The sequence below is a fragment of the Sminthopsis crassicaudata genome, chromosome 1 (genome assembly GCF_048593235.1).
Source record: "Sminthopsis crassicaudata isolate SCR6 chromosome 1, ASM4859323v1, whole genome shotgun sequence".
In the NCBI taxonomy this organism is placed as follows: domain Eukaryota; kingdom Metazoa; phylum Chordata; class Mammalia; order Dasyuromorphia; family Dasyuridae; genus Sminthopsis; species Sminthopsis crassicaudata.
The window spans coordinates 481,606,520-481,625,445 of NC_133617.1; the positions used below are offsets into that span (position 1 = coordinate 481,606,520).

At 35.8% G+C, this 18,926-nt stretch overlaps 1 protein-coding gene across 9 annotated transcripts in view; it reads right to left on the reverse strand.

The window, feature by feature from the left end:
- Positions 1 to 18,926, reverse strand: part of IQCE (IQ motif containing E) — a 100,063-nt gene that overhangs the window by 75,161 nt on the left and 5,976 nt on the right. For 6 of the 9 annotated variants that reach the window (XM_074281186.1, XM_074281179.1, XM_074281180.1 and 3 more), the window contains exons 1-3: positions 9,965 to 10,186; positions 3,378 to 3,425; positions 2,411 to 2,456 (exon numbers count right to left, since the gene is read on the reverse strand). In XM_074281186.1, the coding sequence (XP_074137287.1) occupies positions 2,411 to 2,456; positions 3,378 to 3,425; positions 9,965 to 10,000 (130 nt within the window). In that variant the 5' untranslated portion in view covers positions 10,001 to 10,186. Of the gene's footprint in view, positions 1 to 2,410; positions 2,457 to 3,377; positions 3,426 to 9,964; positions 10,187 to 18,926 lie in introns of those variants that run through there. The other 3 variants (XM_074281183.1, XM_074281182.1, XM_074281184.1) reach the window with 2 other exon arrangements.

Here is an 18,926-nt window from a genome sequence, read left to right on the forward strand (position 1 = left end):
GAAATTAAAAACAAAAATGAAAAGGAACCTTTATATAAAGAAATATTTGTGACTGCTTTTAGTGGTGGCAAAGAATTAGAAATTGAGGAGATAGCCATCAATTGGGAACAATTAAACAAGTTGTCTAAATGATTGTACTGTAATACTATCATGCTATAAAAATTGGCCTTGAAAAAGTTATGTGAACAAATAATGCAAAATGAAATGAGCAGAACTAGGAGAACAATGGTACACAGCGACAGCAATACTGTAAGCTATTCTCTTTTTATTTTTAAAGCTTTTTATTTTCAAAACGTATGCACAGATAATTTTTCAACATTGACCCCTTGTATAGCCTTTTGTTTCAGATTTTCTCCTTCTTCCCCTCACTCATTCCCATACATAGCAAGCAATCCAATATAAGTTATACATGTTAAATCCAATATGTGTAAACATTTATACAATTCTCTTGCTGCACAAGAAAAATCAGATCAAAAAGGAAAGAAAATGAGTTAAGAAAAGAAGATGCAAACAAACAACATCAAATAGAGTGAGAATGTTATATTATGATCCACATTCAATTCCCGCAGGCCTTTCTCTGGGTGCAGATGGCTCTCTTCATCACAAGATCATTGGAACTTGTCTGAATCATCTCATTGTTGGAAAGATGTCTATTAGAATTGATCATTGTATAATCTTGTCGCTGTGTACAATGATTTCCTGGTTCTGCTCATTTCACTTAGCATCAGTTCATGTAGGTCTCTCCAAGCCTCTCTGAAATCATCCTGATGATTTTTTCTTACAGAACAATAATATTCCATAATATTCATATACCACAACTTAATTCAGCTATTCTCCAACTAATGGGCATCCACTCAGTTTCCAGTTTCTTGCCCCTACAAAAAGAGCTGCCACAAACATTTTTGCACATATAGGCCTTTTCTTTCCTTTAAGATCTCTTTGGGATATAGCCCAGTAGAAAAACTGCTGGATCAAAGGGCTTAGCTATTCTCAACAACACTGATGATTCAAGACAATTTCAAAGGACTTATGATGAAAAATGCTATCAACATCTAGAGAAAGAACAGATCAAAACACACTTTTCAAAACTTTAAGAAAATATCTTTTTTACTACAAATACAAAAATACAAGAAAAATACAAAACTATATTTTCTTTTACAATAAAATCAATAATAATGTTCTGCATGACTGCATGTGTATGACCTATATCAAACTGCTTTGCTTTCTCAGCAAGGGGAAGAAGAGAATTTGCAATTCAATTTTTTAAAAAATGAATGTCAAAAATCATTTTTATGTGTAAACTGGAGAAAATAATTAATATGAAGAAAAAAGTCACTAAAGCAATATTTTTAAAAAACACTTCAATGACAGGAAATTTTACACTTAAATTTCATTCTTCAACATGATACAAAGATTCTCAAAAATTATGTCAGTTGCCCAAGATTAGACAAGCTCATATAGCCACCAAATGGTGAATTACTTTGATATTGTCCCTAAGGAATTGAAATACAAAGACAAATAAAATATTCTCTGCCTCAAGGAATTTTGCTATTCTGTAGGAACAGGCAAAATGGACATAGAAATTTTCATTATTACACACATAGCATGCCCTCGGGTTATTTGCACAATCTTCCACCACAGCTTCCTACACTCAAGTGTTAACCAGTAACAGACAATCAGGAGATACAATTAACTCTCAGTGACAGCATGTACTCACAGAAACAGTAGTTACAGAATATTTTTCTATCAGAAACCTACTACAAATATAGTAGCTATATTTCTATAACTACTATACAAATGAGGTGAAGGGGAATATCATGAAATAAAATTTGAAAGGGTTGGCTGAAGCCAAACCATGGATAACCTCAACTGCTAGGCTGAAGAGTTTCTATTTCATCCTAGAGGCACAAAGTAGCCATTTATATTTATGAACAAGGGAGTGACATGACCAATCCATCACTTTAGGAGGGAAGATCGTTATGAAAGCTATGGGAAAGATGAAGTGAAAAAATGGGGCAGAATGGAGAAAGGAGAATATTAGAGGTTATTAAAGTCATTTAAGAGATGGGTGATGAGAGCATGAATGATGCGGTAGCAGCAGGTAAGGAGAATCAGTTAAGAAAATCAGGATTTCCAGAGAAGTCGGACTAAATGACTTTTGACACTGCTTCCAATTCTAATGATACAATTCAATGAATGCCTAAGTCGTACCCCAGAGTATACTATAAAGATAAATCAGCTAATTGAGCTGTCTGATTTCACTTATCTGCAGAAAGAAATTATTTTGGTCTACTACCTAGATCACTAGTAAAGGATAGTTTAATGAAAAAACAAACACTTCCAATGTAAAACATTTTATGGATGTCTCTATACATATATGATCAGAGGAAAAGAACTGTATCATACTTACTTGGTGATCTTGGTGGATATTTGTGAAAAGTTTTCTTTTTTGATTTCTGAAAGGCAGAAGAAATGATGTGAAAACATGTGTTTTTCTTTTACAAAAACAGTACCACTACTGAACCACTTAATATGTGGCTTGTAAAAGAGTTCAGAATAAGTTGCAGTAATATGTCAGAAGAAGTCTCATTGCAAAAATATGGGCAATTGATTTATCTGACCTAAAGGAGATGACTAAGCAAAAGAGAAGGCTTACAACACAATGATCTATCAAAAGGAGATCAGATTTAGTTCTCTCACCTAATCTTAAAACTAAATGGGAACTCAAAGACACATATATAATAATACAAAGGAAAAGTAGAAAGCATGACAACTTAAAAAGAATTAAGCCAGATTAGAATGCTACCCAAAAAAGAATCTCAACAACTCCACAACTCCTTGTCCACAATAACTAAGTAGTTATAATTGGCAGCTTATCCTACTGTTCTAGATATAGCAAGCTACTACCACCTATTAAGGGTAAGCCTAACAATGAAGAAGCAACAAAAGCAAAAAAAAAAAAAAAAAAAAAAATATTCTGAGACTTTATTTCCAACATAATAAAATGGCCCGCTACATATCTGTAGAAATTAAGACATCACTAGAACATCAATCTTTCTTGCCTGAAATTTGAATGTTCTTATTTTCTAATAGACAATGAACTTTTATAATTTATTTGAACTCTGCCAATGAAAAGTATTCATCTTTATAGATGAAATGTTGACAATTTTATTTATTCAATTTGTAAAAATTACTCTTCTTAGCATCTCAAACCTGAATTTTTCTCCAAACTCAAAGGGAATATTTTAAATTTCTATTTTAGAACCTGACCTAAAAAAAAAAAAAAAAAATGGGACCAAAGAACTGTCTAGGATGTTTGCAAGAGTGAATTTGCTAGGGTACTGAAGCATACAGCTGATTGGAAAGTGTACACTTACCATCTCTAAGTCTGATTCGTAGGTAATCGCAGATAGACTGTCATCTCCCTAGAAAAAAGAGATGTGTACACCATCATTTTATGAATCTGACTTGGCTCCTAATGCACCCATCTCATAAAATCTCCTAAGCTAGCAACAATTTATTTAACTATACTAAAAGAAGGAACCAGACCTGGGAATACACACACTAATCTAGGAAACTTTCAATAAGCAAACTCTCTCTTCCAATGTTATCCATCCATCCATCCATCCATCCATCCATCCATCCATCCATCCATCCATCCATCCATCCATCCCTGGCATCCTGCCATAGGCCCTGCCACTCCTCACCCTTATCCCACCTGGAATAACACAATCCAGAGTGGAAATCCAGAGACCCCTTTTCCCCTCTCCTCCCAAGAAGAACTAATATACTCAGTTTTCAAGAATTCCTACCCTATGGCTGATCTTGATTGACAAAAGAGTGCATTCAAACTCATCTAACCCAATACAACTAGCCAGCCCCAAGTCATACTTACTATCCCAAGGAGCTTTCTGCTTTATGTATCTGGCTAACCGACCTTTCTTGGGATCTTTTCCCCCTTCCACAAACTGCTCTGGGAAGAATAAGAGAATCAGTACTACCATTTCTCCAGAAAACGATATAGAAATGAAATGACTCTCACTGGTCTAGGTGACTCAAGGTCAAAACTCCCTTTCCTGGTTAATTGGTATCTATCAGAAGATAAATTGGGCAGCTGGGTGGCATTGTGGAAGAGCCTGGGCCTGAAGTCAGGAAGACTCATCTTTTCTAAGTTCAAATCAGTCTTCAGACTAGCTATGATACTGGATAAATCACATAAGACTCTGCCTCGATTTCTGCAAAATCTGTAAAATGAGGTAAAGAAAATGGCAAATCTCTTGAGTATCATTATCAAGAAAATCCCAAATGGTGTTACAATGAGTCTGACATGTCTAAAAGACAACTGCAAAGAGTGAACAACAGAATATAAGCTTCTTGAGAGAATGATGAACTATTTCCATAATCCACTCAAAATAAAAATAAACCCTAAATAAATGTTTTTCATTCGTTCAAAGCAGATCTGTATCATAAAGACAAAGAAAGTTCCCCAATAGCAGTGAATTAACCATCTTGAGTTGCAGAAGCCATCTACGTTAAAGGTAGAAAGGACATGAACTCAGTTCATCTTCCTGATTCTAAAGCAATCTCTTTTTGCTCTAACAGACTCTCAAAACGCTGACCTGAAAAGAAGAAAATCTCATAGGCCAAATATCTGCTAGCTTGTTCAATCTTGCTATCAGTATAGAAAAAAAGAAAACCGCTTCATGTAGTAATTGGATGGCAATGAAATAAACTAATTACTGTCTATGAAAACCCTAGAAGTCTTTATATTCTGATTTTAAATTACTTCTAAATAAAAATGTTTTGTTTTAAACAAGAGTTGCTCTTATTTTCTCCTTCAATCAATGAACTTGGTTATGAGACAGGCCACAAATGAACCTCTTTTGTTAAAATACTTGTTGAAAATTCTTTCTTAAAAACTCACTGACATTACCACATTGTTTAACAAGAGACTTCTATTTAAGAAGGTCCTTTTCCATTCCTAATCTTTAGAGATTACATATTAGCTGAGTATGTTGTCAAGACTGGGTTGCCAAGTAGGAAAAAAAAAACACATTTTTCATATGGAAGAATATGCCAATATACTGCTCACTCAATCTCTCAGAAACAGAAAAGATGGAAGATTTTCAATCCCTTTAAATTAGAACAACCATATTTTAAGACTAACAATGTTATATTCAGATTTTACAATAGATTTTTATATTTCAAAAGACATGCTTTGTCTTATGTGTACTATTCAAGTCTAGGTAATATACACTGGTAGAGTACTAATGCATTTCAAATGTATGCGAGTTGATAAAAAAAATCATCAACTAAGTTAACTATTAATATTTCATACATAGTACAATAATTTTATTCTTCCTATAAATTGTATTCAGATGTGTGACAATTGTTATAGCTGATCAATTTTATAGTTGCTATATAGATATCTGACAATTATAACATGTTACTGATATATACCCTAAACTATGCTAAAAGGAGCCCATCTTGCTAATATAAACCATAATTAAGCACAAAAAGGAAGCAAGTTCTCCTAGATTATTCTGTTTCTAAAGAGGTGAAACTCTTAATATATGAGACCAAAACTTTTTAATAGGCTCATATGTTCTCCAATGCCTAGAACTCCAACCTCTGAGACTGCCTAGTTAGTATCTTTAAAAACAGTCACAACCTTTGAAATTTGATTGGTTTATCTTTAGACAGGTCTTGGATCTGGTCAGTTAGGTGTAATCAACCTGGATCTTCCTTTATCCTGCTTTTATCTTCCCAACTCTCCTTTGGTTTCTCCCCATTACAACTTCTTTACTCACTGTTAAAAAATTGTTTTCCCAAACCAATATGCTCATTGAGTATGACTGTCTTCTGGATTGTAATTGCTTGAGCCTGTGAAACTATTTTCATGTAAATAGAATAACCTGTGATGGCTGACTGTGACAATTTCTTTAGCCACAAACTAAATCTCTATTATGCTAGTTTTATAAAATATTCTTTTACAACTATAACTCTCCCAAATTTATTTATCCTGGTGCCTTTTTAAAAAATTATTTCATAATGGTGCTTTTTACCACTTCATTATTACTTGAATTTGGATAATTTCCAGAAATAAAAACACCTGCTGTAAAATCTGATCTTCAGCACTAAGTGCTGACCTTAAACAGTCAAAATGTTCAGCCCATGCCAAGAAAATGTTTGATTAGAAGATTATGCATAAACATTTCAACACAGGAAAGACTATAAAGTATAAACATTTTAACAAAGAAAAGAATATAAGGCAATTGTAGTATCTACTAAGGGTATCCATCTGTTCCCACTTTTTGGTCTAGTATCCCTAAAAATTCTACATCTTAATTGACCCTAAAAAGAAAAGATCTCATGGTGGCCATTATGCCAACAAGGAAACAAATGATGGTCACTTAGTTGCTTGAAACAGAGTAGTTCACATGTGATGAGGATTTAAGTAATTTTGAGGTAAAGTACATTATGTTAAGAACTACTATATTCTTTTGATCTGCCCAGTAATTTCTAAAAGCTTGTTTCTTTTCAAAATTTAATGAATAGTTATCAAATATCAAACACTATGTTTCATAGTGCTATAATAGTTCCAGATACAATATAATAATTGTAACGATCTTCTTCCTTTGTGACTCCAAATCGTAGGATTTAGAGTTAGACCTCTGAGATTATCTAGTTCAGTTCTTTCATTTTACAACTGAAGAAACCCAGGGCCAGAAAGGTGAAAGTATCTGCTCCTTATTCACACTGAAAGTATTAAGTGGAAATGGGATGTGAACCTAGGTCTTCTGACTCTAGATCAGGGGTTCTCAAAGTATGGCCCATGGCCAGACGAGGGCCAGATACAGCCCACTGAGGACATTTATGCAGCAGCCCTCTGGGTTATGGTAAATGGGCTGAGGGGTGGAGACAGAGTGTGAGGTTTTGTTTTTACTGTAGTCCGGCCCTCCCATAGTCTGAGGGACAGTGAACTGGCCCTCTATTTAAAAAGTGTGAGGAGCACTGCGTCTAGACTCACTATACTGCAAATTATTCAAATGATAGCACCTGCAATGGGCTGAGAAGATTCCTCAATCTCATATTTAAATTCTTCCAATAGAATGTAATAAGCTTCTTGAGGACAGAGACTGTTTAATCTTTTGTCATTACATCATCACCTAATACAGATCCTGGCACTTAATAAACTTCCATTGACTGACTGATTCCAACACTCTAACTAAAAGTCTATGCTTATTGTTTTTGCAGTCAATTTCAGCGTTTCTGTTCCTTTCATGGTCTTTTCTGGTTATCATCTCTACTTGATTAGAAGTATTTTTTTTTTAAAGGACGAAAATGAGAACCTGGTGAATCAAGGAAATGTTACTGGGTAGAGATAAAAAAGGAGAATGAAAGACATTATTTATTGACACAATTTCAGATGGAAGGACAAGTACCACATACAGTGTTTAATTTCCCAAAGGAAGAATTCCTTGTAGCGTTATTACTACATCTCTTCAGTTAATCATTCTTCTCTCTGCTATGATAACTCTATGCACAATGCCTAAATAGGATATGATGGGTTGCTTCACAAGAGGTCAAAAGACTCTCCCCCCAAAAAATCAGGATATTTACATGCTGTTACAGTATTTCTATACCCTTACTTTCAGTTTCTGGAAGCTTTTCTTGACAGTTTTGCAGAAAAGATGGGTAAAAAATCTGATGTCAGCGAAGCAAGCTAGCTTCATTGTTGATAATCCCTTTGATCAAATTAAAAGCTCAACCTCATTATTGTGAAGTTATATTATTTTGCAATCTAACCTAGAGATAATTTCAAGACTTAACTATTCTAACCAACCCTTTTTAATTTAAACTATTGGATAAAAAGAAGGAACATAAGATAAACTCCTAATTAGGAATTCAGTGAGACATATGAAACTTCACAAATATTCCCTTACACAAGTCTAGGTAAACTAGACACCTCTTAATTCTTAATTCTCTTGGAACATAACTGGACAGCAGGGGATTGATTGGAGGATGTATGTATACTGTAAGATTTCAAACTGGTGCTGCAACTCCTAGCATGCTTGAGAGTTAACCATATTAAGGTGATGTCCTCTGTTATTTAACCCCTCAGTCCACTTCATCATCTGTAACATGATTTAGGCATATCTTATTCATTTCTTTCTCCCTTTAGCTTTCATTATTAAAACATCATTAAATTAAGTTGATTTTACCCATTAAAAATTTATGGTTATAAAAGGTAATTTTAGAAAATAGGGTGGGGTTTAGTGGTAGTTAGAGCCAACCCTGAGGAAGATCTGGATTCAAATTCTGCCTCTAACATGGACTAGCTATGGGAGAATGGGCAAGCTACTTCTCTTCTCAATGTTTTCAGACAACTTTAAGTATTACTTGTCAGTTACTGATCTATATCAGTAGAGGGAGTTTCTATACTGATGGAAATCACAGATCTGGACATAGCAAGATTAAGTTAAACCTAATCCTTTCTTGACAAATCTCTTGAGCTACAATTTCAATCCTCTAGAAAATTCTCCAGTGATTGTTCCAAATGTTTTCTTCTTTCAAGCTTTCAACCTGACTAAAATCCAAGATCCTTTCCAGCTCTTATCTATTATCTTATGAACTGTATCCCCATTCTTAATATTTATAGGAAATTATAATAACCTCTTATTTCATTAAAAAGACTAGGGCCAAAAAAATTTTTAAAAAGGAAAGACAAGACTAAGGCCATTCAAAAGAAGGTCCCTCAACTCCCCCTCTCCCTACCTCATAGTTTCTCAGCATCATGTGTGGTTTGGGAAGACCACTTTGGCAGCTAACTGGAGAATGTACAGAGGAGAGAGAAGATAGAAGTAATTTAAGGATGGGATTTGGCAAAGATGTAAGAATCATAAGACATGAGAATAAAGACCTAGAAGGAGAGAATAGTAGAGAGTTAGACTTAACTTAAAGATCAAGATTATTAAAGAAGGAAATTGAAGCAAAAGTGATAAACTGAGGAGTAAAATGTTTACCTTCACAGTGAAGGGAAAAGTTTAGGAGTAACTTCTCTAAATGCTAGATCATTCTCTAGTGCTCTAAAGTTTAGAATCTAAATTAATAAAGTCCTAAAATACAATTTCTAACCTCAAGGAGAATAGGCTAGATCCAAAACAGTTATAAAAAAGAGAGCACTAACGCAGTATTAAAGCAGCAGTAGGAGGCAGTGTTGGTATAGCGAAAACTGGTTAAAACGTTGGGCTCTAACACTTTTTTGGTGGCTTGGCCACCTTTTACAAGATGAAGGCAGGGACTGGGTTAGAATCCGGGCACTAGAGGATCTCTCAGTTCGCTTTCAGTTGTAAAATTCTAGGAGGTGAAAGACTGCCAGGTTCTCAGTGAGAACCAGAAAGGTTCGGTTTTGCCATGTTTCCTTGGGAAAGTTCACTTCTCACCCCGCCCCCTCCCCAGTGTCCTCTTCTGGAAAATAAAGATTTGGATAGGCCAATGGATCCCCAAGGTACCGTCCTGCTCGGAATTTTTTCTTTTTTAAATAACTTCAAAGGGAGAATAGATGCAACGAAAGAGCTACTGCCTTTGCCAAGCCCAAATAAAAGATAAAACCGTGTCCCACAAGATTCCGGCCTCTCCAAGCTTTCGTGGCGTAACGCAGAGCTTTAGGCGTTTACGACTGCAGTGAAACTTCTGGGACATTATAAACTCTGGAAGGGCCCTCGGGGCTCCTCCGCTCTCCCCTCTGCACAGTACCGAGGAGGGCACGGCGGCCTGGGAGGTCACACAAGGGAGGCACGGAGTAAGCATCAAGAGGCGGAATTTAAACCCTGGGCCTGGGACCGCCCCGCTGCACCCATTCTCCTCGTGGGCCCACCGTGCATCGCTACGCGGAGCAGAGGGTGGCCGTTGAGCACGGTGGGAGAGGCCACCTCGGGGTGGGCCCGCTTCCTTCCCTTACCGCTTCCGAGCCCTGCTCACTGATTTCCTGTAACATAGCGGCGGCCGGGTGGGGGGCTCTCGGGAGCCGGGAATGGCGGGTTCCCCGCTAAGAGGTTCACGGAATCGGTGGGCTCCAGCGCCACATGCCCGCCATGCCCCCCACCCCCAGCCGCCGCCGCCGCCGCCGCCCGCCGCCCGCCGCGTAGGCTGCAGGCCACCGCACACGACCCGGGCCGGTCCCGGCACTTCCGGAGGACTGTCTCCATGACAACGGCAAGGAGGTACCCAACGCAGCTCCAGCAAGCCCGCCTCCAACAGCTCCGGAAGGAAAGAGCGACTTCCCGGAGGAGAACCGCAGGGCTCCCTGGGTAAAAGGAAACTGATGGAGGCCAAAGTGGTTGATGCTGGGTGGACTGAGAGCGCGCTCACTGTTTACAGCCTTGAACTGGAAGAGGAAGTGCTCTTAGTTCTGTCCATTGACTAGGGTTCTGGAAAATGGGGAAAAGGAGAGAAAGGTGAGAGGGAGGAGGGAAAGGACTGTGGGGCACGATTAAGTATGTTAGGTATGCTTATATGGCAGACGGATTGACGTATAAAGGTTGTAACGTCTGTGTATTTCTAGTATGTATATGTTCACTTTGTTGGGTCTTCCTCTCCCAAGAGGACGCGTCCTATCGCGAGATGGTGTCTTCACTTGCGCCTAAATTGGATTCACGTAAGACGGAGCTGCCCAAGCGGCAGCCTCACTGTCTTCTCCGGAGCCGGCCAGGCCCGGCCCCAGCACATAAGTCAGCACTAGTGGCCGCGGCCCCGGATGCGTGAACGAACCTGGCATCTTATGAATGGCCCCAGATCCCAGGCCTCTGCGACTCCTGCTGCAGCTCTTCGGGGCAGCGGGGAGACACTCTGACTAGCACACACAGATATGATGGGAGCTATTGGGTTCTTATTTCGTGCAGCTCGTATGAGCAGCTAGCTATCACCGTCAGGGGGGGCTGGGGCCGGAGCCGGGAAGACCCGAGTTCAAAGTAATTGGCTGTTTGCCTCCATTTCCTTATCTACAGAAAGAAATGGCAAATCACTCCAGTATCCAAGAAAACCACAAATGGGGTCATCGTCAAAAACGACTGAACCACAACAAAAGTAGTGTAAGATGTAATGTAAATGATACACTAAAACATTTATATTATTTATATTATAAAACATTTATACATATATATATTGAGTATTTTAAGATATGTTCAATATAATAGCATTTGTATTTTTAAGATTTAAATATTTCATATTAATATAAACATATATACTAAAAGAGAAGAAGCAGTATTACCTTTGTCAATAATATGGCATATTTAGAATAGCATAGTCTGTAGCACCTAAGAAGCCTTTAATCAATGTTTACTAATTTCTTGATTTGCTTAAGCTGTCCAAGAGATTCAACAACAAAATCAAAACAATAATTTCAGTAAAGAAGCAGAATAAAAAAATAAAGAAAACCAGTGGCTCTTTTGTATATCAACATATATCAAAATATGTTTATTAATAGTAGAAGCTAGGAGAAACATTTTTAAAAATCTATACAAAATAATTACAAAATGCTCAAACACCTGGAAGTAAACCAACAAGCACACAGAGATATTCATTGTTCATGGCTATGCTGAACTAATATAATAAAAATGCACAATAAAAATTTACAGATTTAATTGAGTCTTATTACTGAAGGACTACCTTATAGAATTGGACAAAATAATTTTGACATTGAAAAAAGCAAATGAAAATGCCAAAATGAATTTATTCAGAAATAAATCAGTGGAATTGACTAGCTAACTAAATGTGGAGGCAAAGGAAAACAGCATAATAATCCCACACAAACTATTGGAGAAAGAATTTATTACAAAAGAAATGCTGGAAAACTAGAAAGTAGTTTGGCAGAAAATAAAGCTCCTAATAGATAAAAGACCACAAGATGAAGGAAACATCACAATAATTAGATAACTGAAAGATCTGTGGCTAGGTTGAGATTTCCTAACCAAATCTCACACACACACACACAAAAACCCATACATTTTTATTATATAAAAAACATTTGTATGAACAAATCAGTAGTCAGAAAACTAGCTATAAATTGGAAACCCATAGATATAGATGGATGTGAATAACGAAGTAAGCACAACTAGAATACTGTTTACACAATGACAATAAATGAAAACAATAGGCTGCTTAACTTAGCTAAATGCAAAGAATACTGATTCCAGAGGCAAAGTTATGAAATACTCCTTCCTGTTAGTAGATAGAGCAGGAATTATACATGCTTATTGTAGAAAATATATGGAGATAGAGATAGATAGATGGATAGATAGATACTGCTTTCTTGACCAATTAGCTTTATTTACTATTTTATTATAAGAAAGCTTAAAGGGCAGAGAATATTATGAAATGTATTTTTAAGTGGCAACAAGCCTTTTAAAAATAAGGTAAAATGAGGGTATTTGAGTAGATTGTATCACTTAGCAGCTCCCTATGCTTGGTGAATAAAATACATATGCAGGTTGGTATTCAAACTCTGCCTCCATCTTGACATTCCAGCCTTGCTTCTCTTTACATCTCTATTTATTTTATGTTCTTTCCAAAGTCACCATTAATACTTCCGTCTCAAACTATCCTGTCTTGCCTCTATTTTTTTGTGTAATACTGTGAACTATGTCTAGACTAAACAGCCCTTTCCAAATGGATTCTGCCTATTCAATTCTTCACTTTCTTCAAAGCCAAGTCCACTTTCTTCATGAAACCGTCCTCTAGGTATATCTTTGTTTTATATATTGTTTTATATCACCATTTCTATACATCCTCTTAGTAGTGACAGGCCTTCTGTCACTTAGGAAAAAAAGCTATCACTTAGAAGAATTAAAAAAAAAAAGTGAAAAAAAATTGGGCAAAACTAACCATCCTTATTCATAATCTTTTAGCTCTGCAAAAAGAAAAAAAAAAAAAAAAAAAAGATGACCATATATCTCTTTAGGGGCACCAAGCTTGGCCTTTGTAACTTCACAACCTTCATTTTCAATTGCTTTGTTTTTTTCATAATATACTGCCATAGATATTTGGAAAGTGGTAATTCTTGCTTTTGCTAATTTTATTTTTTCATCAGTTCATATATCTTCCCATGCTTCTTTATTTGATCATATTCATCATGTTTTATAGCACAATAATATTCCATTATATTTCTTTAACATAAGATGCTTAGTCCTACAATTGATAGGCACTGACTCTGTGTTAATTCTTTATGAATATAAAGAAAAGAGCTGCTAGAAATATTTTAATACAAATGAGATCTTTCTTTTTATTATTGGCCTCTTTAGAACATATGCTTAGGAATTGATTCTCTGGGTCAAAGTATCTTTCTGGACATTTTAGTCACTTTCTTCATATAATTTTTTCTTCCCACATTGATTGTATCAATTTTCATCAATGGCAGGGCATCAGGGTATTAATTTCTCCCATCTTTCCGTAACTTCTCCAAATTTTGACTTCTCATCCTTTTGTCATTTTCCCAGTTTCCTTGATATGAAATTGATATGGTAAACTTCTAGGGAAGATGTAACAATAACTTTAAGGCCACTTGGCGTTGGCAGTGATGTAGTTGGAAATGATATATTTCTTCCCATGTTATTCTGCCCCACTTTACTCTATATGACCAGGCTACAAATACTGCTGACTGTCATATTATCACCATATTGGTGAGTGATAACAGAATTTCTGAGACTAATGAGCAACAATAATGAGATGCTTAAAGTTAATGCAGCCACAGAACAAAATTGGATGTCTGCCACATGACCTAGTGATGTTTCAGGCCTAAAAACACACCTCCAGGAGCAATATGGAACTATGCCCAAAGGGCTATCAAATTGTCCATATCCTGTGATCCAGCAATATATGTACTGGGTCATAAAAAAGGGAAAAGGACTGACATATGCAAAAATATTTGTGGCAGCCTTTTTTGTAGTGGCAAAGAACTGGAAACTGAGTAGATGCCCATCAGTTGGGGAATAGCCGAATAAGTTATGGTACATGAATGTTATGGAATATAATTGTTCTATAAGAAACAATCAGCATCCTACTGATTTCAGAAGACCTGGAGAGACTTTCATGAACTGATGCTAAGTGAAGTGAGTAGAACCAAGATGACATTGTACACAGCAACAAGAAGATTATACAATGATCAATTCTGATGGACATGGCTCTTTTCAACATTGAGGTGATTCAGTCCAATTCCAATGGTCTTGTGATGGAGAGAGCTATCTGCACCCAGAGAGAGGACTGTGGGGACTTAGTATGGATCACAACATAGTATTTAAACTCTTTCAATTGATGTTTGCTTGCATTTTGTTTTCTTCCTCATTTTTTTCCTCTTTGATCTGATTTTTCTTGTACATCATGATAATTGTGGAAATATGTTTAGAAGAATTGTATATGTTTAACATATATTGGATTACTTACCATCTGAGGGATCAGGTAAAAGGAAGGGAGAGAGAAAAAAAAAAAGTTTGGAACACACGGTTTTACAAGAGTGAATGTTGAAAACTATGCATATATTTTGAAAATAAAAAGCTTAAAAAAAAAATTCAGAAGGTCCTCCCAGGAGTTCTGCCCAGGGAATTATAGGTATTACACCTGTGCACAAAGTTAGAACCAGACTACTCCTTAGCTGTACCCCTCAGCTTAAAATGAGCATATCAATGACATGATGCACCTGGTCTCAATTTTTCCCTATAAATTTATCTTCTTGCCCCTGGTTCTTTGCTAGCTTCTTTTGGAACTAAGCCCACTAATTAATTGGCATTACAATTATAATAAACTTTGCCCTTTGTCTCGGAGATGGGTCTAAGCCTGCAAATTCTTTTGAGTAAAGGTGTTTTACCATGCCAGTCTAGAACCCCAACCTTTTTGAGGTCCTCTTTGAACTCCAAGAAGATGAAATTCTTTATTTTGTCTTGCATTTCAATTATTATTGTCATGTTCTTCCAACTCCAAATAGAATGAATAGATTGGGTTTTCAGAAGGCAGTGTTTACTGTTCCCCTCAAGATTTTTGTGTTCATCTTTGATGCTTTTTTTTTTTTTAGTCCCCTCCTACTATGCTTCCTTCAATTTAGAATAACTGGAGAATATTAATTAGCTATTATAAAAGGAATTTTTACCAAGAACATATTTCAAGATAATCTTCACAAACTTAGGGGTACCTTCTCTCCTTGAACATACAAATAAGATCTCTGGAAATTATGGGCAAGTACTGTTTTTGTGTTTTCTTTCACAATATGACTAATGTAGAACTGTTTGTATAACTTCACATATATCACCTATAACCTAAATCAAAATGCTTGCTTTCTCAATGATTAAGTAGAAGAGGGAAAGGGGGCAGGAAATGGAACTCAACATTTTTTTTTTAATTGGCAAAAGTAGAAGTTTATTGTTGGATAGGAAGCCAGTTTTTTTTTTTTTTAATAGTTTTTATTTATCAGATATATGCATGGGTAATTTTACAACATTGATAATTGCCAAACCTTTTGTTCTAATTTTTCCCCTCCCCCCAGATGGCAGGTTGACCAATACATGTTCAATATGTTAAAGTATAAATTAAATACAATATATGTATACATGACCAAACAGTTGTTTTACTGTCCAAAAAGAATCGGACTTTGAAATAGTGTATAATTAGCCTGTGAAGGAAATCCAAAATGCAGGCAGACAAAAATAGAGGGATTGGGAATTCTATGTAGTGGTTCATAGACATCTCCCAGAGTTCTTTCGCTGGGTATAGCTGGTTCAGTTCATTACTGCTCTATTGGAACTGATTTGGTTCATCTCATTGTTGAAAATGGTCACATCCATCAGAATTAATCATCATATAGTATTGTTGTTGAAGTATACAATGATCTCCTGGTTCTCATTTCACTGAGCATCAGGAACTCAACATTTAAAAAAAATTAATGTTAAATTTTGGTTTTGCATGTTATTAAAAAATAGAACATTAATTTTAAAAAATAAAAAATTTATTAAAAAGCATCAATATTCCATTTGATAAAAGTAATTTAGTCCACAATTTTTAAAAAAGCACTAAATGAGGAAGAGGTACAGAACATATGTAAGACACTGGGAATTTTCTCCTTTCTTGGAGTCTCCACCAAGTTTTGCTTCTCAATGTTAATTTTTTTGATGATTGAATCACACTCCCTTGCTTAATTGGGCTAGCTCCTTTAAGAACTGGTTTCTCAATGTCTTGGTCAATCAACTGTTGAGCTGGATCAAGCATGTTACTTTTTAGGGTTGGTTCTTCCTCTGGACTCAACCAATGTTCCCATTTCCAATGGTTTCTGTTATCAGCTCTGGTTGTTGTTGAGACTTTGGATAGTTTTAAAACTTTTAAAACTTCCAAGGTCAGAACCCATTGAACTTTATTTCCAGATAGTTAATCACCCAAGACCTGGAAAGAGTAAACACAAAAAAGACAAAAAGAAACATAGGCACCATGCATTCACATACACATGTTGGTCTGGTAGCAGATAGAACTTGTGGATCTATCCTCATCCAGCTGAGCTGAATTTCAGAGCCTTAAAGCCAATTGGTAAATTTCACAAAGCATCTCATCTCCTCAGTCTACTGGCTTAACACTTAACTATATTTTAGGTTGAAACAAGGCAAAGAGATAATATAAATGCTCCAAGTAACTTAACAGAACAGGCAAATGAGTAAGTGTTCCAGGGATTGGGCCCTCATTGGCCAGCTTTGTTAGTTATTCTATTATACAGTTATTCATAATACACAGTTATCTATTATGCACAAATCTACTGATTTGGAACATTCTTTCATATAATTGTTAATAATTTGAAATCTTCTTGAAAACTGTTGGTTCATATACTTTGACAATATTGGGAAATGCCTTATATATTGTTAGTTGCCTATAAGTCTTGTATATCAGCCCTTTACCAAAAGTTATTTGGTAACAAAGATATTTCCCAGTCACTTCCTTTGTATTTTATCCAAATTGCATCCATTTTGTTCATACAAAAGTTTTCAATTTTATGTAATTGATATTATCACTTTATTTTTGTTGATTATGTTATTTGGGTAAGAATTCATCTTTTAGCTCTTTTTTTTTTAATTTGAAAGTTACTTGATCATTTTTTTTAATGATTTGACCTTTAATATTCAGATATCCATTTTTAGTTTATTGTGGTATTTTGTATAAGATGTTGGTCTAAATCAAATTTCTATTATATTGTTTCCTTATTTTCCTAGCAATTCTTGTCTAATAGGGCATTCTTTCCTGTCATGTCTTTTTTTTTTTTTTTTTTCCCCTGAGGCTGGGGTTAAGTGATTTGCCTAGGGTCACAGGGCTAGGAAGTGTTAAGTGTCTCAGGCTAGATTTGAACTCGGGTCCTCCTGAATTCAAGGCTGGTGCTCTATCCACTGCACCACCTACTTGCCCCTGTCTTAATGTCTTTTGAGGTACAGAGAAGATATGCACAGAGGTGATGCCTGCTAGTCTGGATTATAAATCTCATTGTGTTTCTCTCAATCTGTAAGAGATTAGATCTGCCATGGACTTCTAGGAGCAGACCATGATTGACAGATGAGACTTCCAATGCTGAAGGGAAGGAAGGGCAGAATCTCTTGCCCCAGTGCATCTAAAATGGGGAAGAGAGATGAACAGGAGGGAAATAGTGCAGATGATTCCTTGGGAAGCTGAATTAGGACCCTGGGAAAGCAGCATCCTCTCTAAGGAAGTGAAAATGAAATAACCTCAATGATGTCAACAGTACCTGAGCCATGAGTCCTATTCTGGGCAAATTCTATCTTACTGAGATCATTCAGAGAAAGTGACTTAAGACTGGGGATTCCTTCCTTCCTTCCTTGCTGGTTGGGAAAGGCTTATTTTCTAAGAAACCAATATCATTAATGAATATTCAAAAATTTTATATAAAATCTTAAGACTATCAATAATTTGTCAAAAAATCATTTACTCTCACCAGGTTAGATTTATACTAGGAATCCAAGGATAATTCAACATTGGGAAAATAATACCATCATATTAAAAAACAAAAATAGCCAAAACCACATGATTATATTAAGATTCAGAATAAGCCTTTGACAAAATGTAACATGCTTAAAAATTAAAAATAAGAATAGAATATTTTAATATTACAAAGTATAAAACCAAGCATTTTTTATTTACTAAAGTAAGCATTTCATTTAAGGGGAAAATACTTAAAACTTTCTGATAAATATGGGATTAAATCAGGGATATCTATTTTCCCTGCTCTGAAAATGCTAGCAGCTCAATAAAAGAGAAGCCAAGTTGAGAAGTTAGTAATAAAGATGGGCAAAAGGGATAGAAATTCGTCATACTCATGTTTCATAATTTGTTTAACCATATCTCCATCAACAGGCATTTTTTTTTGTTTCCAGTTCTTTAGGCCTTTCCAAAAAGTGCTGCCATATGATAAATATAGAGAAATATGAGAAGACATAAGTGGATGCAAACTGAAAAATGTACAACCAAGAAAATAATATACACAATGACTGTAGCAATATAAATTGAAAAGAACAGCAGCAATAAACCATTGAAACTGAATACTTCAACCTTATGACCAAATATGACTGTAAAGAAGAGTTATGAGAAGGCACCTTCCACTCTTATTTTGCAGAGGTGGAGGGCTATCGGTAGAAAATACTGACTATTCATCCACCTTAGTTTTGTGGGACTTTTTTTTTTTTCTTTTAAGAGATGGGAGGAGAAGGAAGAACAAATACACTGAGAAATGTAGATAATACAAAAAATATAGCAATAAAATTAATTTCAAAACAAATAGTGCCAAGTTGAGAAGTAGTATGGAGTGGAGAATAGATTGCTGTATTTGGTGTCTGGATTGTTGTTTATCCTTCATTCTGGAAGAGGACCATGACATCAGGTTGGTGATGCCATGA